The 27,963-nt window shown below is 54.2% G+C and overlaps 1 protein-coding gene across 2 annotated transcripts in view; it reads left to right on the top strand.

Moving 5' to 3' along the window:
- The window catches only part of grk6 (G protein-coupled receptor kinase 6), a 655,919-nt gene that overhangs the window by 595,516 nt on the left and 32,440 nt on the right, over positions 1-27,963 (top strand). For both annotated transcript variants that reach the window (XM_041194284.1, XM_041194282.1), the window contains exon 11: positions 16,782-16,871. In XM_041194284.1, the coding sequence (XP_041050218.1) occupies positions 16,782-16,871 (90 nt within the window). The remainder of the gene's footprint in view (positions 1-16,781; positions 16,872-27,963) is intronic.

The following is a 27,963-nucleotide window of genomic DNA, read 5'->3' as shown; positions in this document are numbered from 1 at the left end:
GGATGCATGCAGTGCGCTGAGTGTACACTGGATGTGGGCCGCGGGATGTGTGTACACAGTGTTGGCAGCAGGATGTATGTACACTGGGTGTGGGCAGCGGGATGCGTGCACACTGGGTGTGGGCATCGGGATGTGTGCACACTGGGTGTGGGCAGCGGTCTGTCTGTACACTGGGTCTGGGCAGCGGTGTGTCTGTACACTGGGTGTGGGCAGCGGGGTGTCTGTACACTGGGTGTGCGCAGCGGTGTGCCTGTACTCTGGGTGTTGGCAGCGGGGTGTCTGTACACTGGATGTGGGCAGCGGGGTGTCTGTGCACTGGCTGTGGGTAGCGGGGTGTCTGTACACTGGGTGTGGGCAGCGGGGTGTCTGTACACTGGGTGTGGGCAGTGGGGTGCACTTACACTGGGTGTGTGCAGTGCGCTCGGTGTACACTACGCGTTCACTGGGTGTGGACAGCGGGGTCTGTGTACACTAAGTGTGGGCAGTGAGGTGAGCATACGCTGGGTGTAGGCAGTGATGTGAGTGTACACTGGGTGTTGGCAGTGAGGTGCGTGTACACTGGGTGTGGGCACCAGGATGTGTGTACGCTTGGTGTGGGCAACGGGGTGCATGTACACTGGGTGTGGGCAACTGGGTGCGTGTACACTGGGTGTGGGCAACGGGGTGTCTGTACATGGGGTGTGGGCAGCGGGGTGTCTGTACACTGGATGTGGGCAGCGGGGTGTCTGTGCACTGGGTGTGGGTAGCGGGGTGTCTGTACACTGGGTGTGGGCAGCGGGGTGTCTGTACACTGGGTGTGGGCAGTGTGGTGTCTGTACACTGGGTGAGGGCAGCGGGGTCTGTGTACTCTTGGTGTGGGCAGTGAAGTGCGATACACTGGGTGTGGGCAGTGAGTTGCTTGTATACTGGGTGTGGGCAGTGGGGTGCGCTTACACTGGGTGCGTGCATTGCGCTGGGTGTACACTGGGTGTGGGCAGTTGGATATGTGTACAGTTTTGGCAGCGGGATGCGTGTACACTGGGTGTTGGCAGTGGGGTGCGCTTACACTGGGTGCGTGCATTGCGCTGCGTGTACACAGGGTGTGGGCAGCGTGATCTGTGTACACAGTGTTGTCAGCGGGATGCGTGTACACATTGTGGGCAGCGTAATGCGTGTACACTGGGTGTTGGCAGCGGGATGTGTGCACACTGTGTGTGGGCTGCTAGATGCGTGTACACTAGGTGTGGGAAGCGGGATGTGTGCACGGTGTGTGGGGCTGCTAGATGCGTGTACACTGAGTGTAGGCAGCGGGGTTTCTCTACAATGTGAGGACAGCGGGGCGTCTGTACACAGGGTGTGGCCAGCGGGGTGTGTGTGCACTGGGTGTGGGCGCCGGGGTGTCTGTACATTGGGTGTGGGCAGTGGGGTCTGTGTACACTGGGTGTGGGCAGCGGGGTGCGTGTACATTGGGTGTAGGCAGCGGGGTTTCTCTACACTGAGGACAGCGGGGCATCTGTACACAGTGTGTGGCCAGCGGTGTGCGTGAGCACTGGGTGTGGGCAGCGGGGTGCCTGTACACAGTGTGTGGGCAGTGGGGTCTGTGTACACTGGGTGTGGGCAGCGGGGTGCGTTTACTTTGGATGTGGGCAGCGGGGTTTCTCTACACTGTGAGGGCAGCGGGGTGTCTGTACACTGTGTGTGGGCAGAGGGGTCTGTGTACACTTGGTGTGGGCAATGAGTTGCGTGTACACTGGGTGTGTGCTGTGCGTGTGCTTACACTGGGTGCGTGCAGTGCGCTGAGTGTACATTGGGTGTGGGCAGCGGGATGTGTGTACACAGTGTTGGCAGCAGGGTGCGTGCACACTGGGTGTGGGCAGTGGGATGCGTGCACACTGGGTGTGGGCAGCGGGATGCGTGCACATTTGGTGTGGGCAGCGGGATGCCTGCACACTGGGTGTGGGCAGTCGTGTCTCTGTACACTGGGTGTGGGCAGCGGTGTGTCTGTACACTGGGTGTGGGCAGCGGTGTGTCTGTACACTGGGTGTGGGCAGCGGGGTGTCTGTACACTCGGTGTGGGCAGCGGGGTGTCTGTATACAGGGTGTGGGCAGCGGGGTGTCTGTACACTGGGTGTGGGCAGTGGGGTGTCTGTACATTGGGAGTGGTCATTGGTGTGCCTGTACACTGGGTGTGGGCAGTGGGGTGCACTTACACTGGGTGTGTGCAGTGCGCTCGGTGTACACTACGCTTACACTGGGTGTGGGCAGCGGGGTCTGTGTACACTAGGTGTGGGCAGTGAGGTGCGCATACACTGGGTGTAGGCAGTGATGTGAGCGTACACTGGGTGTTGGCAATGAAGTACTTGTACACTGGGTGTGGGCAGTGGGATGCACTTACACTGGGTGTGTGCAGTGCGCTCGGTGTACACTGGGTGTGGGCATCGGGATGCGTGTACACATTGTGGGCAGCATAATGCGTGTACACTGGGTGTTGGCAGCGGGATGCGTGCAAACTGTATGTGGGCAGCAGGATGTGTGCACACTGTGTGTGGGCTGCTAGATGCATGTACACAGGGTGTGGCCAGCGGGGTGTGTGTGCACTGGGTGTGGGCTGCATGGTGCATGTACATTGGGTGTGTGCAGCTGGGTTTCTCTTACTGTGAGGTCAGCGGAGCGTCTGTACACAGGGAGTGGGCAGCGGGGTGTCTGTACACTGGGTGTGGGCAGAGGGGTCTGTGTACACTGGGTGTGGGCAATGAGTCGCGTGTACACTGGGTGTGTGCTGTGCGGTGCGCTTACACTGGGTGCATGCAGTGCGCTGAGTGTACACTGGATGTGGGCCGCGGGATCTGTGTACACAGTGTTGGCAGCAGGATGTGTGTACACTGGGTGTGGGCAGCTGGATGCGTGCACACTGGGTGTGGGCATCGGGATGCGTGCACACTGGGTGTGGGCAGCGGTGTGTCTGTACACTGGGTGTGGGCAGCGGTGTGTCTGTACACTGGGTGTGGGCAGCGGGGTGTCTGTACACTGGGTGTGGGCAGCGGGGTGTCTGTACACTGGGTGTGCGCAGCGGTGTGTCTGTACTCTGGGTGTTGGCAGTGGGGTGTCTGTATACTGGGTGTGGGCAGCGGGTTGTCTGTACACTGGGTGTGGGCAGTCGGGTGCACTTACACTGGGTGTGTGCAGTGCGCTCGGTGTACACTACGCGTTCACTGGGTGTGGACCGCGGGGTCTGTGTACACTAAGTGTGGGCAGTGAGGTGAGCATACGCTGGGTGTAGGCAGTGATGTGAGCGTACACTGGGTGTTGGCAGTGATGTGCGTGTACACTGGGTGTGGGCACCAGGATGTGTGTACGCTTGGTGTGGGCAACGGGGTGCGTGTACACTGGGTGTGGGCAACTGGGTGCGTGTACACTAAGTGTGGGCAACGGGGTGCCTGTACACTGGGTGTGGGCAGCGGGGTGTCTGTACACTGGATGTGGGCAGCGGGGTGTCTGTGCACTGGGTGTGGGTAGCGGGGTGTCTGTACACTGGGTGTGGGCAGCGGGGTGTCTGTACACTGGGTGTGGGCAGTGTGGTGTCTGTACACTGGGTGTGGGCAGCGGGGTCTGTGTACACTTGGTGTGGGCAGTGAAGTGCAATACACTGGGTGTGGGCAGTGAGTTGCTTGTATACTGGGTGTGGGCTGTGGGGTGCGCTTACACTGGGTGCGTGCAGTGCGCTGGGTGTACACTGGGTGTGGGCAGTGGGATCTGTGTACAGTTTTGGCAGCGGGATGCGTGTACACTGGGTGTGGGCAGTGGGGTGCGCTTACACTATGTGCGAGCACTGCGCTGCGTGTACACTGGGTGTGGGCAGCGGGATCTGTGTACACAGTGTTGTCAGCGGGATGCATGTACACATTGTGGGCAGCATAATGCGTGTACACTGGGTGTTGGCAGCGGGATGCCTGCAAACTGTATGTGGGCAGCAGGATGTGTGCACACTGTGTTTGGGCTGCTAGATGCATGTACACAGGGTGTGGCCAGCGGGGTGTGTGTGCACTGGGTGTGGGCTGCATGGTGCATGTACATTGGGTGTGTGCAGCTGGGTTTCTCTTACTGTGAGGTCAGCGGAGCGTCTGTACACAGGGAGTGGGCAGCGGGGTGTCTGTACACTGGGTGTGGGCAGAGGGGTCTGTGTACACTGGGTGTGGGCAATGAGTCGCGTGTACACTGGGTGTGTGCTGTGCGGTGCACTTACACTGGATGCATGCAGTGCGCTGAGTGTACACTGGATGTGGGCCGCGGGATGTGTGTAAACAGTGTTGGCAGCAGGATACGTGTACACTGGGTGTGGGCAGCGGGATGCGTGCACACTGGGTGTGGGCATCGGGATGCGTGCACACTGGGTGTGGGCAGCGGGATGCGTGCACACTGGGTGTGGGCAGCGGTGTGTCTGTACACTGGGTGTGGGCAACGGTGTGTCTGTGCACTGGGTGTGGGCAGCAGGGTGTCTGTACACTGGGTGTGCGCAGCGGTGTGCCTGTACTCTGGGTGTTGGCAGCGGGGTGTCTGTACACTGGATGTGGGCAGCGGGGTGTCTGTGCACTGGGTGTGGGTAGCGGGGTGTCTGTACACTGGGTGTGGGCAGCGGGGTGTCTGTACACTTGTTGTGGGCAGTGTGGTGCACTTACACTGGGTGTGTGCAGTGCGCTCGGTGTACACTACGCGTTCACTGGGTGTGGACAGCGGGGTCTGTGTACACTAAGTGTGGGCAGTGAGGTGAGCATACGCTGGGTGTAGGCAGTGATGTGAGCGTACACTGGGTGTTGGCAGTGAGGTGCGTGTACACTGGGTGTGGGCACCAGGATGTGTGTACGCTTGGTGTGGGCAACGGGGTGCATGTACACTGGGTGTGGGCAACGGGGTGCGTGTACACTGGGTGTGGGCAGTGTGGTGTCTGTACACTGGGTGTGGGCAGCGGGGTGTCTGTACACTGGATGTGGGCAGCGGGGTGTCTGTGCACTGGGTGTGGGTAGTGGGGTGTCTGTACACTGGGTGTGGGCAGCGGGGTGTCTGTACACTGGGTGTGGGCAGTGTGGTGTCTGTACACTGGGTGTGGGCAGCGGGGTCTGTGTACTCTTGGTGTGGGCAGTGAAGTGCGATACACTGGGTGTGGGCAGTGTGGTGTCTGTACACTGGGTGTGGGCAGCGGGGTCTGTGTACTCTTGGTGTGGGCAGTGAAGTGCGATACACTGGGTGTGGGCAGTGAGTTGCTTGTATACTGGGTGTGGGCAGTGGGGTGCACTTACACTGGGTGCGTGCATTGCGCTGGGTGTGCACTGGGTGTGGGCAGTGGGGTATGTGTACAGTGTTGGCAGCGGGATGCGTGTACACTGGGTGCGGGCAGTGGGGTGCGCTTACACTGGGTGCGTGCATTGCGCTGCGTGTACACTGGGTGTGGGCAGCGTGATCTGTGTACACAGTGTTGTCAGCGGGATGCGTGTACACATTGTGGGCAGCGTAATGCGTGTACACTGGGTGTTGGCAGCGGGATGTGTGCACACTGTGTGTGGGCTGCTAGATGCGTGTACACTAGGTGTGGGCAGCGGGATGTGTGCACGGTGTGTGTGGGCTGCTAGATGCGTGTACACTGAGTGTAGGCAGCGGGGTTTCTCTACAATGTGAGGGCAGCGGGGCGTCTGTACACAGGGTGTGGCCAGCAGCGTGTGTGTGCACTGGGTGTGGGCGCCGGGGTGTCTGTACATTGGGTGTGGGCCGTGGGGTCTGTGTACACTGGGTGTGGGCAGCGGGGTGCGTGTACATTGGGTGTAGGCAGCGGGGTTTCTCTACACTGAGGACAGCGGGGCATCTGTACTCAGTGTGTGGCCAGCGGGGTGTGTGAGCACTGGGTGTGGGCAGCGGGGTGTCTGTACACAGGGTGTGGGCAGTGGGGTCTGTGTACACTGGGTGTGGGCAGCGGGGTGCGTTTACTTTGGATGTGGGCAGCGGGGTTTCTCTACACTGTGAGGGCAGTGGTGTGTCTGTACACTGTGTGTGGGCAGAGGGGTCTGTGTACACTTGGTGTGGGCAATGAGTTGCGTGTACGCTGAGTGTGTGCTGTGCGTGTGCTTACACTGGGTGTGGGCAGCGGGATGTGTGTACACAGTGTTGGCAGCAGGATGCGTGCACACTGGGTGTGGGCAGTGGGATGCCTGCACACTGGGTGTGGGCAGTCGTGTCTCTGTACACTGGGTGTGGGCAGCGATGTGTCTGTACACTGAGTGTGGGCAGCGCGGTGTCTGTACACTGGGTGTGGGCAGCGGGGTGTCTGTACACTGGGTGTGGGCAGCGGGGTGTCTGTACACTCGGTGTGGGCAGCGGGGTGTCTGTACACTCGGTGTGGGCAGCGGGGCGTCTGTACACTCGGTGTGGGCAGCGGGGTGTCTGTATACAGGGTGTGGGCAGCGGGGTGTCTGTACACTGGGTGTGGGCAGTGGGGTGTCTGTACATTGGGAGTGGTCATTGGTGTGCCTGTACACTGGGTGTGGGCAGTGCGCTCGGTGTACACTACGCATACACTGGGTTTGGGCAGCGGGGTCTGTGTACACTAGGTGTGGGCAGTGAGGTGCGCATACACTGGGTGTAGGCAGTGATGTGAGCGTACACTGGGTGTTGGCAGTGAAGTACGTGTACACTGGGTGTGGGCAGTGGGATGCACTTACACTGGGTGTGTGCAGTGCGCTCGGTGTACACTGGGTGTGGGCATCAGGATGCGTGTACACAGTGTGAGCAGCGTAATGCGTTTACACTGGGCGTGGGCAGCGGGATGCTTGTACACTGGGTGTGGGCACCAGGATGTGTGTACGCTTGGTGTGGGCAACGGAGTGTGTGTACACTGGGTGTGGGCAACGGGGTGCATGTACACTGGGTGTGGGCAACGGGGTGTCTGTACACTGGGTGTGGGCAGCGGGGTGTCTGTACACTGGGTGTGGGCAGCGGGGTGTCTGTACACTGGGTGTGGGCAGCGGGGTGTCTGTACACTGGGTGTGGGCAGCGGTGTGTCTGTACACTGGGTGTGGGCAGCGGGGTGTCTGTACACTGGGTGTGGGCAGCGGGGTGTCTGTACACTGGGTGTGGGCAGCGTGGTCTGTGTACACTTGGTGTGGGCAGTGAAGTGCGATACACTGGGTGTGGGCAGTGAGTTGCTTGTATACTGGGTGTGGGCAGTGGGGTGCACTTACACTGGGTGCATGCAGTGCCCTGGGTGTACACTGGGTGTGGGCAGTGGGATCTGTGTACAGTGTTGGCAGCGGGATGCGTGTACACTGGGTGTGGGCAGTGGGGTGCGCTTACACTATGTGCGTGCATTGCGCTGCGTGTACACTGGGTGTGGGCAGCGGGATCTGTGTATACAGTGTTGTCAGCGGGATGCGTGTACACATTGTGGGCAGCATAATGTGTGTACACTGGGTGTTGGCAGCGGGATGCGTGCAAACTGTATGTGGGCAGCAGGATGTGTGCACACTGTGTGTGGGCTGTTAGATGCATGTACACAGGGTGTGGCCAGCGGGGTGTGTGTGCACTGGGTGTGGGCTGCATGGTGCATGTACATTGGGTGTGTGCAGCTGGGTTTCTCTTACTGTGAGGTCAGCGGAGCGTCTGTACACAGGGAGTGGGCAGCGGGGTGTCTGTACACTGGGTGTGGGCAGAGGGGTCTGTGTACACTGGGTGTGGGCAATGAGTCGCATGTACACTGGGTGTGTGCTGTGCGGTGTGCTTACACTGGGTGCGTGCAGTGCGCTGAGTGTACACTTGATGTGGGCCGTGGGATGTGTGTACACAGTGTTGGCAGCAGGATGTATGTACACTGGGTGTGGGCAGCGGGATGTGTGCACACTGGGTGTTGGCAGCGGGATGCGTGGACACTGGGTGTGGGCAGTGGTGTCTCTGTACACTGGGTGTGGGCAGCGGTGTGTCTGTACACTGGGTGTGGGCAGCGGGGTGTCTGTACACTGGGTGTGCGCAACGGTGTGTCTGTACACTGGGTGTTGGCAGCGGGGTGTCTGTACACTGGGTGTGGGCAGCGGGGTGCCTGTACACTGGGTGTGGGCAGTGAGGTGCACTTACACTGGGTGTGTGCAGTGCGCTCGGTGTACACTACGCGTTCACTGGGTGTGGACAGCAGGGTCTGTGTACACTAGGTGTGGGCAGTGAGGTGAGCATACACTGGGTGTAGGCAGTGATGTGAGCGTACACTGGGTGTTGGCAGTGAGGTGCGTGTAAACTGGGTGTGGGCACCGGGATGTGTGTACGCTTGGTTTGGGCAACGGGGTGCGTGTACACTGGGTGTGGGCAACGTGGTGTCTGTACACTGGGTGTGGGCAGCAGGGATTCTGTACACTGGATGTGGGCAGCGGGGTGTCTGTACACTGGGTGTGGGCAGCGGGGATTCCATACCCTGGGCGTGGGCAGCCGGGTGTCTGTACACTGGGTGTGGGCAGTGGGGTGTCTGTACACTGGGTGTGGGCAATGAGTTGCGCGTACACTGGGTCTGTGCTGTGGGGTGCGCTTACACTGGGTGCGTGCAGTGCGGTGAGTGTACACTGGGTGTGGGCAGCGGGATGTGTGTACACAGTGTTGGCAGCAGGATGCGTGTAAACAGTGTGGGCAGCGTAATGCATGTACACTGGTTGTGGGCAGCGGGATGCATGCACACTTGGTGTTGGCAGCGGGATGCGTGCACACTGGGTGTCCAATGTGGGATGTGTGTACACTGGGTGTGGGCAGTTTTGTCTCTGAACACTGAGTGTGGGCAGCAGGGTATCTGTACACTTGTTGTGGGCAGCGGGGTCTGTGTACACTGGGTGTGGACAATGAGTTGCGTGTGCACTGGGTGTGTGCTGTGTGGTGCGCTTACACTGGGTGCATGCAGTGCGCTGAGTGTACACTGGGTGTGGGCAGCAGGATGTGAGTACACTTGGTGTGCACAGTGGGATGCGTGTACACTGGGTGTGGGCTGCGGGGTGTCTGTACACTGGGTGTGCGCAGTGGGGTGTCTGTACATTGGGAGTGGTCATTGGGGTGCCTGTACACTGTGTGTGTGCAGTGCGCTCGGTGTACACAACGGGTACACTGGGTGTGGGCAGCGGGGTCTGTGTACACTAGGTGTGGGCAGTGAGGTGCGCATACACTGGGTGTAGGCAGTGATGTGAGTGTACACTGGGTGTTGGCAGTGAGGTGCGTGTACACTGTGTGTGGGCAGTGGGATGCACTTACACTGGGTGTGGGCAGTGCGCTCGGTGTACACTGAGTGTTGGCATTGGGATGCGTGTACACAGTGTGAGCAGCGTAATGCGTGTACACTGGGTGTGGACACCGGGATGTGTGTACGCTTGGTGTGGGCAACGGGGTGCATGTACACTGGGTGTGGGCAACGGGGTGCGTGTACACTGGGTGTGGCCAATGGGGTGTCTGTAAACTGGGTGTGGGCAGCGGGGTGTCTGTACACTGGATGTGGGCAGCGGGGTGTCTGTACACTGGGTGTGGGTAGCGGGGTGTCAGTACACTGGGTGTGGGCAGCGGGGTGTCTGTACACTGGGTGTGGGCAGTGTGGTGTCTGTACACTGGGTGTGGACAGCGGGGTCTGTGTACACTTGGTGTGGGCAGTGAAGTGCGATACACTGGGTGTGGGCAGTGAGTTGCTTGTATACTGGGTGTGGGCTGTGGGGTGCGCTTACACTGGGTGCGTGCAGTGCGCTGGGTGTACACTGGGTGTGGGCAGTGGGATCTGTGTACAGTTTTGGCAGCGGGATGCGTGTACACTGGGTGTGGGCAGTGGGGTGCGCTTACACTGTGTGCGTGCAGTGCGCTGCGTGTACACTGGGTGTGGGCAGCGGGATCTGTGTACACAGTGTTGTCAGCGGGATACGTGTACACATTGTGGGCAGCGTAATGTGTGTACACTGGGTGTGGGCAGCGGGATGTGTGTACACAGTGTTGGCAGCAGGATGCGTGTACACTGGGTGTGGGCAGCGGGATGCGTGCACACTGGGTGTGGGCAGCGGGATGCGTGCACACTGGGTGTGGGCAGTGGGATGCGTGCACACAGGGTGTGGGCAGCGTAATGCGTATACACTGGGTGTTGGCAGCGGGATGCGTGCAAACTGGGTGTGGGCAGCGGGATGTGTTCACACTGTCTGTGGGCTGCTAGATGCGTGTACACTGGGTGTGGGCAGTGGGATGCGTGCACTCAGTGTGTGGGCTGCTAGATGTGTGTAGACTGGGTGTGGGCAGCGGGGTGCGTGTACATTGGGTGTAGGCAGCGGGGTTTCTCTACACTGTGAGGGCAGCGGGGTGTCTGTACACAGGGTGTGGCCAGCGGGGTGTGTGTGCACTGGGTGTGGGCAGCGGGGTGTCTGTACACTGGGTGTGGGCAGTGGGATCTGTGTACACAATGATGGCAGCGGGATGCGTGTACACATTGTGGGCAGCGTAATGCGTGTATACTGGGTGTTGGCAGCGGGATGCGTGCAAACTGGGTGTGGGCAGCGGTAGTGTGCATGCTGTGTGTGGGCTGCTAGATGCGTGTACACTGGGTGTTGGCAGCGGGATGTGTGCACAGTGTGTGTGGGCTGCTAGCTGGGTGTACACTGGGTGTGGGCAGCGGGGTGCGTGTACATTTGGTGTAGGCAGCGGGGTTTCTCTACACTGTGAGGGCAGCGGGGCATCTGTACACAGGGTGTGGTCAGCGGGGTGTGTGTGCACTGGGTGTGGGCAGCGGGGTGTGTGTGCACTGGGTGTGGGCAGTGGGGTTTCTGCACACTGGGTGTGGGCATTGGGGTCTTTGTACACTGGGTGTGGGCAGCGTGGTGCGTGTACATTGCATGTGGGCTGCGGGGTGTCTGTACACAGGGTGTGGGCAGCGGGGTGTCTGTACACTGGGTGTGGGCAGAAGGGTCTGTGTACACTGGGTGTGGGCATTGAGTTGCGTGTACACTGGGTGTGTGCTGTGCGGTGCGCTTACACTGGTTGCGTGCAGTGCGCTGAGTGTACACTGGGTGTGGGCAGCGGGATGTGTGTACACAGTGTTAGCAGCAGGATGCGTGTACACTGGGTGTGGGCAGCGGGATGCGTGCACACTGGGTGTGGGCAGTGGGATGCGTGCACACAGGGTGTGGGTAGCATAATGCGTATACACTGGGTGTTGGCAGCGGGATGCGTGCAAACTGGGTGTGGGCAGCGGGATGTGTTCACACTGTGTGTGGGCTGCTAGATGCGTGTACACTGGGTGTGGGCAGTGGGATGCGTGCACACAGTGTGTGGGCTGCTAGATGTGTGTAGACTGGGTGTGGGCAGCGGGGTGCATGTACATTGGGTGTAGGCAGCGGGGTTTCTCTACACTGTGAGGGCAGCGGGGTGTCTGTACACAGGGTGTGGCCAGCGGGGTGTGTGTGCACTGGGTGTGGGCAGCGGGGTGTCTGTACACTGGGTGTGGGCAGTGGGATCTGTGTACACAATGTTGGCAGTGGGATGCGTGTACACATTGTGGGCAGCGTAATGCGTGTACACTGGGTGTTGGCAGCAGGATGCGTGCAAACTGGGTGTGGGCAGGGTTAGTGTGCACACTGTGTGTGTGCTGCTAGATGCGTGTACACTGGGTGTTGGCAGCGGGATGTGTGCACAGTGTGTGTGGGCTGCTAGCTGCGTGTACACTGGGTGTGGGCAGCGGGGTGCGTGTACATTTGGTGTAGGCAGAGGGGTTTCTCTACACAGGGGCGTCTGTACACAGGGTGTGGTCAGCGGGGTGTGTGTGTACTGGGTGTGGGCAGCGGGGTGCGTGTGCACTGGGTGTGGGCAGCGGGGTGTCTGCACACTGGGTGTGGGCATTGGGGTCTTTGTACACTGGGTGTGGGCAGCGTGGTGCGTGTACATTGGGTGTGGGCAGCGGGGTGTCTGTACACAGGGTGTGGGCAGCGGGGTGTCTGTACACTGGGTGTGGGCAGAAGGGTCTGTGTACACTTGTTGTGGGCAGTGAGTTGCGTGTACACTGGGTGTGTGCTGTGCGCTGAGTGTACACTGGGTGTGGGCAGCGGGATGTGTGTACACAGTGTTGGCAGCAGGAAGCGTGTACACTGTGTGTGGGCAGCAGGATGCGTGCACACTGGGTGTGGGCATTGGGATGCATGCACACTGGGTGTGGGCAGCATAATGCGTGTACACTGGGTGTTGGCAGCGGGATGCGTGCAAACTGGGTGTGGGCAGCGGGATGTGTGCACACAGTGTGTGGGGTGCTAGATGTGTGTACACTGGGTGTGGGCAGCGGGGTGCGTGTACATTGGGTGTAGGCAGCGGGGTTTCTCTACACTGTGAGGGCAGCGGGGCGTCTGTACACAGGGTGTGGTCAGCGGGGTGTGTGTGCACTGGGTGTGGGCAGCGGGGTGTCTGTACACTGGGTGTGGGCAGTGGGGTTTGTGTACACTGGGTGTGGGCAGCGGGGTGCGTGTACATTGGGTCTGGGCAGTGGGGTTTCTCTACACTGTGAGGTCAGCGGAGTGTATGTACACAGGGTGTGGGCAGAGCGGTCTGTGTACACTGGGTGTGGGCAATGAGTTGCGTGTACACTGGGTGTGTGCTGTGCGGTGCGCTTACACTGGGTGCATGCAGTGCACTGAGTGTACACCGGGTGTGGGCAGCAGGATGTGGGTGCACAGTGTTGGCAGCAGGATGCGTGTACACTGGGTGTGGGCAGCGGGATGCGTGCACACTGGGTGTGGGCAGTGGTGTCTCTGTACACTGGTTGTGGGCAGCGGTGTGTCTGTACACTGGGTGTGGGCAGCGGGGTGTCTGTACACTGGCTGTGGGCAGTGGGGTGTCGGTTCACTGGGTGTGGGCTGCGGGGTCTGTGTACACTTGGTGTGGGCAGTGAAGTGCGATACACTGGGTGTGGGCAGCAGGATCTGTGTACACAGTGTTGTCAGCGGGATGCGTTTACACATTGTGGGCAGCTTAATGCGTGTACACTGTGTGTTGGCAGCGGGATGCGTGCAAACTGGGTGTGGGCAGCGGGATGTGTGCACAGTGTGTGTGGGCTGCTAGATGCGTGTACACTGGGTGTGGGCAGCGGGATGTGTGCACAGTGTGTGTGGGCTGCTAGATGCGTGTACACTGGGTGTGGGCAGTGGGGTGCGTGTACATTGGGTGTAGGCAGCGGGGTTTCTCTACACTGTGAGTGCAGCGGGGTGTCTGTACACAGGGTGTGGCCAGCGGGGTGTGTGTACACAGGGTGTGGGCAGCGGGGTGTCTGTACACTGGGTGTGGGCAGTGGGTTCTGTGTACACTGGGTGTGGGCAGCGGGGTGCGTGTACATTGGGTGTGGGCAGCAGGGTTTCTCTACACTGTGAGGTCAGCAGAGCGTCTTTACGCAGGGTGCGGGCAGCGGGGTGTCTGTACACAGGGTGTGGGCCAAGGGGTCTGTGTACACTGGTTGTGGGCAATGAGTTGCGTGTACACTGGGTGTGTGCTGTGCGGTGCGCTTACACTGGGTGCGTGCAGTGTGCTGAGTGTACACTGGGTGTGGGCAGCTGGATGTGTGTACACATTGTTGGCAGCAGGATGCGTGTACACTGGGTGTGGGCAGTGGTGTCTCTGTACACTGGGTGTGGGCAGTGGGGTGTCTGTACACTGGGTGTGGACAGCGGGGTGTCTGTACACTGGGTGTGGGCAGCGGGGTCAGTGTACACTTGGTGTGGGCAGTGAAGTGCGATACACAGGGTGTGGGCAGTGAGTTGCTTGTATACTGGTTGTGGGCAGTGGGGTGCGCTTACATTGGGTGCGTGCATTGCGCTGGGTGTACACTGGGTGTGGGCAGTGGGATATGTGTACAGTGTTGGCAGCGGGATGCGTGTACACTGGGTGTTGGCAGTGGGGTGCGTTTACACTGTGTGCGTGCAGTGCACTGCGTGTACACTGGGTGTGGGCAGCGGGATCTGTGTATACAGTGTTGGCAGCGGGATGCGTGTACACATTGTGGGCAGCGTAATGCGTGTACACTGGGTGTTGGCAGCGGGATGCGTGCAAACTGGGTGTGGGCAGCGGGATGTGTGCACAGTGTGTGTGGGCTGCTAGATGCGTGTACACTGGGTGTGGGCAGCAGGATGTGTGCACACTGTGTGTGGGCTGCTAGATGTGTGTAGACTGGGTGTGGGCAGCGGGGTGCGTGTACATTGGGTGTAGGCAGCGGGGTTTCTCTACACTGTGAGGGCAGCGCGGCGTCTGTACACAGGGTGTGGCCAGCGGAATGTGTGTGCACTGGGTGTGGGCAGCGGGGTGTCTGTACACTGGGTGTGGGCAGTGGGGTCTGTGTACACTGGGTATGGGCAGCGGTGTGTGTGTGCACTGGGTGTGGGCAGCGGGGTGTCTGTACACAGGGTGTGGGCAATGAGTTGCGTGTACACTGGGTGTGTGTTTTGCGGTGCACTTATACTGGGTGCGTGCAGTGCACTGAGTGTACACTGGGTGTGCGCAGCGGGATGTGTGTACACAGTGTTGGCAGCAGGATGCGTGTACACTGGGTGTGGGCAGCAGGATGCGTGTACACTGGGTGTGGGCAGCGGGATGCGTGCACACTGGGTGTGGGCAGCGGGATGCGTGCACACTGGGTGTGGGCAGTGGTGTCTTTGTACACTGGGTGTGGGCAGCGGTGTGTCTGTACACTGGGTGTGGGCAGCGGTGTGTCTGTACACTGGGTGTGGGCAGCGGGGTGTCTGTACACTGGGTGTGGGCAGCGGGGTGTCTGCACACTGGGTGTGGGCAGCGGGGTGTCTGTACATTGGGAGTGGTCATTGGGGTGCCTGTACACTGGGTGTGGTCAGTGGGGTGCACTTACACTGGGTGTGTGCAGTCCGCTCGGTGTACAATACGCGTACACTTGGTGTGGGCAGCAGGGTCTGTGTACACTAAGTGTGGGCAGTGAGGTGCGCATACACTGGGTGTAGGCAGTGATGTAAGCGTACACTGGGTGTTGGCAGTGAGGTGCGTGTACACTGGGTGTGGGCAGTGGGATACACTTACACTGGGTGTGTGCAGTGCGCTCGGTGTACACTGGGTGTGGGCATCGGGATGCGTGTACACAGTGTGAGCAGCGTAATGCATGTACACTGGGTGTGGGCAGTGGGATGCGTGTACACTGGGTGTGGCCACCGGGATGTGTGTACACTTGGTGTTGGCAACGGGGTGCGTGTACACTGGGTGTGGGCAACGGGGTGGGTGTACACTGGGTGTGGGCAACGGGGTGTCTGTACACTGGGTGTGGGCAGCGGGGTGTCTGTACACTGGATCTGGGCAGCGGGTTGTATGTACACTGGGTGTGGGCAGTGGGGTGTCTGTACACTGGGTGTGGGCAGCGGGGTGTCTGTACACTGGGTGTGGACAGCGGGGTGTCTGTACACTGGGTGTGGGCAGCGGGGTCAGTGTACACTTGGTGTGGGCAGTGAAGTGCGATACACAGGGTGTGGGCAGTGAGTTGCTTGTATACTGGTTGTGGGCAGTGGGGTGCGCTTACATTGGGTGCGTGCATTGCGCTGGGTGTACACTGGGTGTGGGCAACGGGGTGTCTGTACACTGGGTGTGGGCAGCGGGGTGTCTGTACACTGGGTGTGGGCAGTGGGGTTTCTGTGCACTGGGTGTGGGCACCGGGGTGTGTGTGCATTGGGTGTGGGCAGTGGGGTGTCTGTACACTGGGTGTCGGCAGCGTTGTGTCTGTACACTGGGTGTGGGCAGCAGGGTGTCTGTTCACGGGGTGTGGGCTGGATGTTGTCTGTATGCTGGGTGTGGGCAGCGTGGTGTCTGTACACTCGGTGTGGGCAGTGGGGTGTCTGTATATTGGGTGTGGGCAGCGGGGTGTCTGTACACTGGGTGTGGGCAGTAGGGTGTCTGTACACTGGGTGTGGTCAGCGGGGTGTCTGCACACTGGGTGTGGGCAGCGGGGTGTCTGTACACTGGGTGTGGTCAGCGGGGTGTCTGTATACTGCGTGTGGGCAGCGGGGTGTCTGTACACTGTGTGTGGGCAGCGGGATGTCTGCATACTGGGTATGGGCAGTTGGGTACGCGTACACTGGGTGTTGGCAGCGGGGTCTGTGTACACTAGGTGTGGGCAGTGAGGTGCGCATACACTGGGTGTGGGCAGTGAGGTGCGCATACACTGGGTGTGGGCAGTGATGTGCGCGTACACTGGGTGTGGGCAGTGAGGTGCATGTACTTTGGGTGTGGGCAGTGGGGTGCACTTACTCTGGGTGTGTGGAGTGCGCTCGGTGTACACTGGGTGTGGGCAGCGGGATGCGTGTACACTGGGTGTGGGCAGCGGGATGCGTGTACGCTGGGTGTGGACAACAGGGTGCGTGTACACTGTGTGTGGGCAACGGGGTGCGTGTACACTGGGTGTGGGCAGCGGGGTGGCTGTACATTGGGTGTGGGCAACGGGGTGCGTGTACACTGGGTGTGGGCAGCGGGGTGGCTGTACACTGGTTGTGTGCAGCGGGGTGCGTGTACACTGGATGTGGACAGCGGGATGCGTGTACACTCGGTTGGGTGGCCCATCCCACTTGTAACACACTGGCCAATAGCTGTATGAGCCTGAGGGAGATTACAGCAAGTGCCGCAGCGGCGTCTGTATCTGATTCCAGATTGATATGATGTTTAGACAGCAGTCAGAGCAGTGGAGGAAGCTTGTCTCTTTCTCCTGGACCCAGTGAAACAGCTCCTGTCTGGATGTAATTTGCTGCATGCATTGATCTGTATTAATGCAAGTTTTGTTTGTACAGGTCACATTCGGATCTCAGACTTGGGACTGGCAGTCTACGTGCCAGAGGGACAGACTGTGAAGGGCCGAGTTGGCACTGTGGGCTACATGGGTAATTATGGTGTACAGAAAGGAGCCTTGGTCCCTCTCAGTGCTGTCAAGTAGCTGGAGCTGGAGTGGGGACAGTGTGTTAATGCCACACAGTCTGATCACACTGTGCTGCAGTGTTAGTGATGATCCTGTGGCACTGTGACGGTAACCACTGCAAAATCCCGAGGGAAAAGCTCGCTTGGAGCTTCAGAAACATCGACAGCAGCATCACCATGATAGTCACTACAATCGTATCCTGGGATTAACAATCACAAATGGCATTTCGTACAGGAAAAATGGATTTGTGGAGATGATGTTCGCCAAGGTTTAAACCAAAGTGGGATTGGCTGGAGCCCATGATGGAGGAATGTCAGGATTGAGGAATATCGGGATTGAGGATTGTCAGGTTTGAGAGCTCAGGATTGAGGAACGTCGGGATTGAGAGCTCAGCATTGAGGAATGTCAGGATTAAGAGCTCAGGATTGAGGAATGTTGGGATTGAGGACTCAGGATTGAGGATTGTCAGGTTTGAGAGCTCAGGATTGAGGAACGTCGGGATTGAGAGCTCAGCATTGAGGAATGTTGGGATTGAGAGCTCAACATGAGGAATGTCGAGATTGAGAGCTCAGCATTGAGGAATGTTGGGATTGAGAGCTCAGCATTGAGGAACGTCGGGATTGAGAGCTCAGCATTGAGGAATGTTGGGATTGAAAGCTCAGGATTGAGGAATGTCGGGATTGAGGAATGTCGGGATTGAGGAATATCGGGATTGAGGAATGTCGGGATTGAGAGCTCAGCATTGAGGAATGTCAGGATTGAGAGTTTAGCATTGAGGAACGTCAGGATTAAGATCTCAGGATTGAGGAATGTTGGGATTGAGGACTCAGGATTGAGAAATGTTGGGATTGAGAGTTCAGGAGAGTTTCAGGTCACTGAAAGTGGCAACGCAGGTGGATAAGGTAGTCAGGAAGGTATATGGCATGCTTGTCTTCATCGGCAGGGGTATTGAGTACAAAAGCTGGGAAGTCATGCTGCAGCTATATAGAATCTTGGTTAGGCCACACTTGGAATATTGAGTGCAATTCTGGTCACCACATTACCAGAAGGATATGGAGGTATTGGATAGGGTGCAGCGGAGGTTTACCAGGTTACAGCCTGGTCTGGAGGTTATTAGCTATGGGGAGAGGTTGGAGAAACTCTAGTTGTTCTCACTAGAGCGACAGAGATTGAGGGGCAACTTGATAGAAGTTCACAAAATTATGAGTGGCATGGACAGAGTAGATAGTCAGAACCTTTTTCCCAGGATGGAAGAGTCAATTACTAGGGGACATCGATTTAAGGTGAGAGGAGAAAACTTTAGAGGAGATGTGCGGGGCAAGTTTTTTACGCAGAGGGTAGTGAGTGTCTGGAATTCGCTGCCAGAGGAGGTCGTGGGAGCAGCTACGATAGTGGTGTTTAAGAGGCAGCTTGACAAATACATGAATAGGATGGGAATAGAGAGATACGGACCCCGGGAATGCAAATTGTTTTAGTTTGACAGGCAATATGATCGGCGCAGGCTTGGAGGGCCGAAGGGCCTTTCCTGTGCTGTACTTTTCTTTGTTCTTTGTTGAATGTCAGGATTGAGGACACAGGATTGAGGAATGTCGGGATTGAAGAACGTCGGGATTAAGATTTTGGGATTGAGTAATGTCGGGATTGAAGACTCAGAATTGAGGGCTCGGGATTGAGGAATTTTGGGATTGAGGGCTTGGGATCGAGGAATGTCAGGATTGAGGACTCGGGATTGAGGAATGTTGGGATTCTGAACTCAGGATTGAGGAATGTTGGGATTGAGAGTTCAGGATTGTGGAATGTTTTGAGCAGGAGCCCAGGATTGAAGAATGTAGGGATTGAGGGGCCTGTATTAGGTAATTGGTGGGAGAAGGAGCCCTGGGTTGGGGAGTTTTCAGGATTGGGGAATTTCACAAGTGTGGAATGTTGGGAGAGTGAACCAGAGCTGTGGCAGGGCACCAATCTTGAACCTACACTCACAGGATCTTGTGAAAATGAGGGGCTCCGTTACATATCATTTGGGTCATTTTAAAGCAGATTTTGATGTTGACACCTGATATCCGTGGGGTTTATGAAGTGGGGTTTGCACAATCTTTAGGACAATTCCGCCCTGTGTATTTCATTGGATGGAAAGTACTTTGAGGCTTCTCATGATCAGGAAAGGCCCCATATAAATACAAGCCTTTTTTTATAACCTAAGGTTTATCTGGCAATCTTCAGGAATGTTCAGATTGCACTAAATGCAGTAGCGGGTGTGAATAAAGACATTCTTCCCGCCAGCCACTTTGGCGGGTTTTTGTGCCGTATCATCCGCTTCCCACCTCATTAATTATGCAGCTGTTAGACATTGTCTGAATCGCCCGCCACGCTGTTACCTCCCCATTCCCTCATTCCGGGTTCATTAAACTGCAGCCGTGCACACAGTTCTCAATGCTTGCGCATCAGGACTGCTACAGTGAAGACATGGCCCTGAAAGGCAAGAAGAGTTCAGCGACCCACCATTGGAATGCCCTTTGGAGGGCCGCTATGATCTCCTCCACCCCCGCTCTGACTGGAGGAGGTCCAGCAATCTCGCCACTCCAGCTTGGTAGGCGATGACAGTGGTGGTCAGTGCCAATGCTGCACAGAGGAGTTTGACTATCCAGTGCAGAAAGAGGATGAATGATCTCATCCATCCAGTCAGGGTAAGGCAACCATCTCATCACACACTCTAGTCCATCACACATTCACTGGCTTCTCACTCACTGTGAGCTCGTGGACATCACCACACACTCTCACACCCACACCCTCACATCTCCATCTGGCCTCATCTCCTCTGGAGGCTGCCTCCTCAGCCCTCACCATCTTGAGGCCACTTACACAGATCAACATGTTACCCTCCACACACACACACCCTGGGATACCCCTTTCCCCAGTACAGCCCTTGCCCTGCAGCCATTGAAAAGCCACCCACATACAGCTGGTCTGGTGGGTAGAGACCTGCCCATGAGCCCCCCCTAAAAGTGATGTGGTACTGCCTGTGAAGCCTGGAGCTGGGACTGTGAGTGCTGCCCGAAGTAAGGTAGGCAAACAAACCTCCAAGTCCCGAGTGAAATGCAGCTCTCCAGGTTCACATTGCTTATGTACAGTTGTGGAACCTGTCGACGTGCAATCACACCCCGTGCCCGGGCGATCCAGCGTGGGGGGTGGGTGGGGGTGATTCTGGCCAGCAGGGCTTATAATGAGATACTAAAGTATTGAAATGAGGTTGCCGACGTGTGGTGGCAGGAAATGTGGCCGCCATTGATGGGTGGAGCAGACCATCACAAATTGGCTTCCCAATGACGTGAAATTGATTTTTGGCCTCCTCACCATATTGTCCGTTCACACTGCCAAACATGTCTGACACCCGTGGGAGCAGAAAATTCTGGCCTAAGCGTAGTCACTGTGTTACAATCCCAGTTGATGTTAATACTCTAACTGCTCAGATCCCAGAGTGAAACCTGGTTTGATAGATCCTAACTCATACTTTTTGTTTAGAAACCATAGAGGAAAGTTATTGAATAAATTCACAGGACTCTGTTCGTGAGCTTTTAACACAAAGAATAAAATATTTATTAAACAGGAAAAGTGAACTATATTACACCAGACAAAAAGGTTGGAAAGATCTCAATACAAACACAAGAAAACGATTCAAATATTCACTATTCCTCCACCTCAGCTATATTTTTACAGACACATATTCGGAAAGATTAAACAATTTTCTATATCTATCTTAAACGCTAATATTCAGGATACATATGCAGTACATGTGAACCAACTGGCAGACTGTGTCTAATGCACCCCACTCCAAAGTAAATGACAGATGTTACCAAAGCAGTTTCTATGGGTTTCTCAACAACCCACCCATGCAATGGTCACACCGTGAGCCAATCAGTCTCACCTTCTGAGATTCCTTTCCCCTGGATCTCCGCGTACATTCAAGCTTCAACTTCCAAGTTCACTTTCAGATCTTTGGACATGCCAAGTGGTGTTCTACCATAGCTCCAAAAGGCCCACAGTAAGAAATCACCAACCTTCGGCTGCCTCCTTGGATCTTCTGTGCTCCCCATTTTGCTTCAAGTCTTCTCTCTTCAGCTCTGTCTTTCATTTAGAGCCTATTTCTCTGCTCCTTACTTTTAACTTTACTTAACAGAACCTGTTTCAGATTCCTGTCCTTGTCCCTTAACTTGGACTTCCTTCTGAGACCCCTTTCTGCTCCAGGCTCTGATTTGGGACCTTCCTCTCGGTTCAGGACCTCCCCCTGTCCCGCTCCCCATATCCTGCCCCCTGGGGGCAGCTTCTTTGAAATGGGGCTCCTCTTCAGGTCACCTGACCTGCTATTTCACGTTATTTCACTTTTCTTCTTTTTCTCCTGTACACGTGTGGAGTGCTCGTTCCTGGCCTAAAGATGGTGAAATCTACAAATTGCGCATGCGCAGAAGCCCCAGAAATAGAAACCCGAATGAACAATGTGTGGCCATTTTCCAGCGGGCACATGTGCAGAAGGCCTGGGGCCCACTGGGAACTGTAGCGCCTGAACTCTAAACTCCTGATCTCTGACCTGGATTTAAAATTTAAGGTAAGGACCTGGAGTTCATTACAACTGTTGGAATGTAGAAAATACAGCACCTAATTTGTGCACAGCAAGATTCCACAAACAGCAACATGGTTAATGACCCGACAGTCTGTTTCTGTAATGTTGGTCGAAGGGTAAATATTCACCAGGACACCCGGCGGAACTCCCCTACACTTCTTTGAAATAATGCCATGGGATCTTTTATAGCCACCTAACAGGACAATGGGGCCTCAGTTTAATATCTTAGCTGAAAGACAGTACCTCTGACAATGCAGCACTTGCTCAGTAGCATTGAGATGTCAGTCTCCGTTTTCTGCTCAAGCCCTGGGGCGAGACTTGAACCCCCCAGACTTGTGAAGGTGAGAGTGCTGATCTATGAGGAGTACCATTACTGGTCTTACAGTGCTCAAGTGGGGACCTTGTAAGAATCTTTCTGTGCCTGGATCTGATTTCTACAAGAAAGGAGGGAGGTAAAAAGAGAATATCTGAAGATATGTAGTAGGAGCAGCTGTCGGCCATAAGAGCCCTTCAAGCCTGCTTCACCATTCAATACAATGATGGCTGAGATTATATCAATATATGTATTAGGCTGAATCTTCTGAGGAATGGCGATCACCACTCTGCTGCTATTTTTTACAGAGTGCCGGAGCTCCACATTTCGGGCCCGATCCAAACCGGGCCCCTTCAGGAATGCAGAGCATGCTTGTCCTGAGAACCCTTCCTCCTGTGGCTGGCTGGATGCCCCATCTTACAGCACCAGCTGCCGCATTCAGTTAAGCCCTCAGTCACTAACACACCAACAAGCTTTGGGATAGCTACGTAGCTTTTCAGTGTGTTCATGAGTGAGTGTGAGTGAGGTAACTGAGAAGTGGGCAGGGTGGTGAGGTTGGGGGAGGGAAGTTGGAGGGTGAGGAGGGATTTGGAGGGTGATGAGGGAGTTGGAGGTTGGGGGAAAGTTGGAGGATTGTGGGACAAGTCAGAGGGTCGAGTTGGGGTTGGAAGGTTGAGGAGGGAGTCGGGGGTTGGGGGCAGCTGGGGGCTCTGTAGCAAGTCGAGGGGGCGGGGAGGGGGGGAGCGCGTGGTGGCCTCAGTTGTGTAGTTACCCAGGAGTTTGACATGGTTTTTCCCGGTCTAATATTCTCTGGGTAACTCTCCAGGTCAATAAGTCAAAACTGTCCAAGGTCTCCAACTCTAACTCAGAGACTGTTTTATTCTTTCATGGGATGTGGGCATCTCTGGCTGGGCCAGTATTTATTGCCCTTGAGAAGTTGGTGATGAGCTGTCTTCTTGAACTGCTGCAGTCCATGTGGTGTAGGTACACCCACAGTGCTGTTAGGAAGGGAGTTCCAGGATTTTGACCCAGCGACAGTGAAGGAACGGCGATATATTTCCAAGTCAGGATGGTGAGTGACTTGGAGGGGAACTTCCAGGTGGTGGTGTTCCCATGTGTCTGCTGCCTTCTAGATGGTGGGTTTGGAAGGTGCTGTCTAAGGAGCCTTGGTGAGTTAGAAACCATTTTAGGTGGTTCCAGACAAGTGGGAATTGCCCCTTGGAAGTTGAAATTTCTCAGGAAATTCCCATGAAGTCCTTACATTTGGACTTCCAAGTGATCCTGCAGCACATCTTCTGGGGTTCGTTCCCTCTGAGTCCAAAATCTGTCGATCTGAAGCTTGAATAAACTCAACATTCATGACCATCTGGGTTAGTGAGTCCCATAGATCCACAATACTTTGAGAGAAGAAATTTCTCTTCATCTCAGTAATAAATGGCCAACTCCTTAACCTGAGTGCAGACCCCCTCATTCTAGACACTCCAGCCAGAGGAAACATTCTCTCAGCATCGACCCTGCCAAACCCCTTCAGGACCCTTATACGTTTCAATAAGATCTTCACTTGCTGTTCCAATCCCAGAGACTACAAACCCATTCTACTCGATCTCTCTCATCCCAGAAAGTATCTTTAAACCTTTGTTATATTGCCTCTGAGGCAAACCTATCCTTTTATGGGTATGGTGATCAAACCTCTGCACATTTTTCAAAGTGGCCTCACTTAAAGTTCTGTACAATTACAGCAAGACTTGCTTATTCATGTTGTCCAACCCACTTGCAATAAAGGCCAACATCTCAACTGTTTTTCTAACTTCTTGCTGCATCTGCATGTTAACTTTCAATGTTTTGTGTATAAGGACACCGAAATCCATCTGAACGAGCAATTCAGAAGGCAAATGGTATGTGCATTGCAAGGGGATTTGAATACAGGAGTAAAGATGTCTTGCTGCATTTCTGTAGAGCCTTGGTGAGACCGCACCTAGAGTATTGTGTACAGTTTTGGTCCCCTTACCTAAGGGAGGATATACTTGCAATGGGGAGAGTGCAGCGGAGGCTCACCAGATTAATCACTGGGATGGCGGGACTGTCCTGTGAGGCGAGATTGAGGAAACTGGCCTGTACTCTCTAGAGTTTAGAAGAATGAGAGGTGATCTCATTGAAGTGTTCGAAATTCTTACAGGGCTTGACAGGTAGATGCAGGAGGGATGTTTCCCTTGGCTGTAGGGGGCCTAAAATCAGGGGATACTGTCTCAGAGTAAAGGGCAGGCCATTTAGGACTGAGATGAGGAGGAATTTCTTCACTGAGGGTGGTTGACTCTTTGGAATTCTCTACCCGAGAGGGCCGTGGAGGCTCAGTCATTGAGTATGTTTAAAGCAGAGATCGATATATTTCGAGGTACCAGTGACATCAAGGGAGACGGTGATAGTGTGGGAAGAAGCTGTTGAGGGAGAAGATCAGCCATGATCTAGTTAAGTGGCTGGACAGGCTCAAGGGGCCGAATGGTCTACTCCTGCTCCTATGTTCCTAACACCAACATTTAATAGTTTCACATTTAAAAACTACTGTGTTTCTAACCTGTCCACCAAATTGAATAGCTTCACATTTACCTACATTATACTCCTTGCACTTAACCTGTCTATATCCCTCTGTGAGCTCTCGATAGAATCATATGCAGGTTGTAGCAGAGAAGGAAGCCATTTGGTCCATCATATCTGTGCCAGCTCACTGCAGAAACAACTTGGCTAGTCCCATTCCCCTGTTCTTACCCTTGGCTTTGGAGTTCCTTTTCTCTCCAGCTGCTTATTCAAATAACTTTTGAAAGTGCCAGTTGACTAATCTAATTGTTTTTTTAATGAAGTAACTGAGAAGGTTGATGAAGGGAATGTGGTGGATGTTGTCTATGTGGATTTGAAGAAAACGTTCGACAAAGTACCACATAAAAGGCTGCTTAATGATATTGAGGCTCATGGAATAAGAGGGTCAGTGTAAGCTTGGATAAAAGCTTGGCTTATTGTAAATGGTTCTTTATCAGACTGGAGGATGGTAGACAGTAGTGTTCCCCATGCTAGGACCATTGCTTCTTAAATAATTTGGATATTGGAAAATGGTGAAAAATTTCACAACTTGCCAATGATACCAAACCTGGAAGAGTGACAAACAGTGAGATATAGATAGAATAGCAAAATGGACAAACAAGTGATAGATGGAATTTAATACAGAGAGTGGTGCGCTTTGGCAGAAGGGATAGGGAGAAGCAACATAGACTGCATAGCACAGTTCTGAAGAGTGTGCCAGGACAGAGGGGCCTGGGGTCCATGTGCATTGATCCATGAAAATTACAGGACATGTTAGGAGAGTGGTTAGCAAAGCATATGGGATTCTGTACTTCATAAATAGAGGCATTGAGTACAAAAGCAGGGAAGTTATGCTGAACCATTATAAAGCTTTATTAGGCCCCAATAGAACATTACGTCCAGTTGTGGTCACCACACTTTAGGAGGAATGTGACGGTCCTTGAGAGGGTGCCGAGGAGATTTACCAGAATGTTCCAGTAATGTGGCATTTTAGCTACAAGGTTAGTTTGGGGAAGCTGGGGTTGTTCTACTTGGAGCAAAGGAGATTGAGAGGAGTCAGTGGAATGGGCCTGCAGGAGACAGTCGAGAGCTGAGGAACACCTATAAATACAGACCGGGGATTCGCTTGAGGTCAACCTTGAATATTGAGGGGTATATGACATTCAAGAAGGATGGGAAGCTAGGTAAATGTTGCGGTGGGGTGGGGGAGGGGATGGGGGGGGCGGGGTAGCACTGCTAATCAAAGAGGACATTGGTACAATAGTTAGAGATCGCCTTGGTTCAGGAAATCAGGATGCAGAATCGGTTTAGGTGGCGATGAGGAATAGTAGGGGAAATAAGTCATTAGTGGGAGTGGTCTACAAATTCCCCTAACAGTCACCACAGCATAGACCAAGTATTCAAGAGGAAATACTCAAGAGATACAGGGACGGCAATAATCATGGATAGTTTTAATCTACACATAAACTGGAAAAATCAGATTGGTAGTATTAGCCTGGATGAGGAGTTCATAGAATGCTTTCGAGTTTCTTAGAGCAGTATATTCTGGAACCAATCAGAGAGCAGGTTATATTAGACTTGATTTGTGTAATGTAACAGGATTAATTAATGACCTTAGCGTAAAGGCACCTATAGGTAGCAGCGACCGCAATATGTTTGAATTTTACATCCAGTTAGAAAGGGAGAAGCATGGGTCTAAGACTATATCTTAAACAAGGGCAACTATGTGGGCATGAAAGCTGAGCTAGCTGAAGTGAACTGGAAAACTAGGCTAGAGGATAGATCAATATAGAAGCAGTGGCAGACATTTAAGGGGATATTTCAGAGTATTCAGAATAAGTACATTCCTATTATAAAAACAATTCTAAGGGGTGGACCCACCATCCGTGGATAACTGAAGAAGTTATGGAAAACATCAAACTTGAGAAAGTATACAGCTCCACAAAGATGTGTAGCAGGACAGATGATTGGTCAGAATATGAAGAATGGCAGAGAATGACTAAAAGTTTAAGCAGGAGAAAGAAATTAGAGTATGAGAGGAAGCTAGCTAAAAATATAAAAATGGATAACAAGAGAGCTACAGGTATTTTAACAGGGAAAGAGTAAGTAAAGTGAGTGTTGGTCCTCTAGAGAATGACAGTGGGGAGTTAATAAGAGGCAATATAGAAATGGCGAAAGAAATGAACAAATATTTTGCTTCAGTGTTCACTTTAGAGGATACAAAAAACACTCCAGTAATAACTGTAAATCAGGAGGTGAAAGGGAGAGAGGAACTTGGTGAAATTGAAATCACAAGGGAAATGGTACTGAGTAAATTGATGGAGCTGTGGGCTGACAAGTCTCCAGGTCCCAGTGGATTATAACCTATGGTTTTAAAAGAGGTGGCTAATGAGGTAGTAAATGCTCTGGTGTTAATTTTCCAAAATTCACTAGATTTTGGAAAGGTTCTATCAAACTAGAAAGTAGCAAATATAACCCCTCTGTTCAAGAAGGGAGGGAGGCAGAAAACAGGAAACTATAGGCCAGTTTGCTTGACGTCTGTCGGGGGAAGTTATTAGAATCGATCATTAAGGCAGATATGGCTGGGCACTTAGAAAAGCTTAAGGTAATCAGGAAGAGTCAGAATGGTTTTGTGAAAGGAAAATCATGTTTCACCAATTTATTGGAGTTTTTTAAAGGACTAACATGCACAGTGGATAAAGAGGAGCCTGTAGTCATACTGTACTTGGATTTCCAGAAGGCATTTGATAAGGTGCCGCATCAAAGATTATTATGGAAAATAAAAGCACATGGTGTAGTGGGTAACATTAACATGGAAAGATGATTGGCTGGCTGGCAGGAAGCAGAGAGTATGCATAAATGGGTCTTTTTCTAATTGGCAGAATGTGACGAGTGACGTCCCACAGGGGTCTGGGCTGGGGCCTCAACTTTTTACGATTTACCTCAATTACTTAGATGAGGGTAGTGAAGAAATGGTAGCTACATTTTCAGATGAGACAAAGATAGGTAGGAAAGTATGTTGTGAAGAAGACATGTGGAGGTTGCAGATGGATATAGATAGGTTGAGTTAGTGGGCAAAGATCTGGCAAATGGAGTTTAATGTGGGAAAATGTGAAATTGTTCACTTTGGCAGGAAGAATTAAAAGGCAGAGTGTTACTTAAATGGAGAACGATTGCATAATTCTGAGGTGCAGAGGGATCGAGGTGTTCCAGTACATGAGTCAGAAAAAGTTAATGTGCAGGTTCAGGAAGTAATAAAGAAGGCTAATGGAATGTTATCTTTTATTACGAGAGAGACTGAACATAAAAATAAGGCTGTTATACCGAGCTTTGGTGAGACCATACCTCGAATACTGTGTGCTGTTTTGGTCTCCTTATTTAAGGAAGGATTTAAATGAATTGGAGGTGGTTCAAAAGAGGTTTACTAGATTGATACCTGGAATGAGTGGGTTGTCTTATAAGGATAGGTTAGACAGGCTCGGCTTATTTCCACTCAAGTTTAGAAGAATGAGGGGTGATTTCATTGAAGTATACAAGATCCTGAACAGCCTTGACAAGGCA

Source organism: Carcharodon carcharias, chromosome 8 (genome assembly GCF_017639515.1).
Source record: "Carcharodon carcharias isolate sCarCar2 chromosome 8, sCarCar2.pri, whole genome shotgun sequence".
In the NCBI taxonomy this organism is placed as follows: domain Eukaryota; kingdom Metazoa; phylum Chordata; class Chondrichthyes; order Lamniformes; family Lamnidae; genus Carcharodon; species Carcharodon carcharias.
This window is presented reverse-complemented; position numbering and strand designations above follow the sequence as displayed.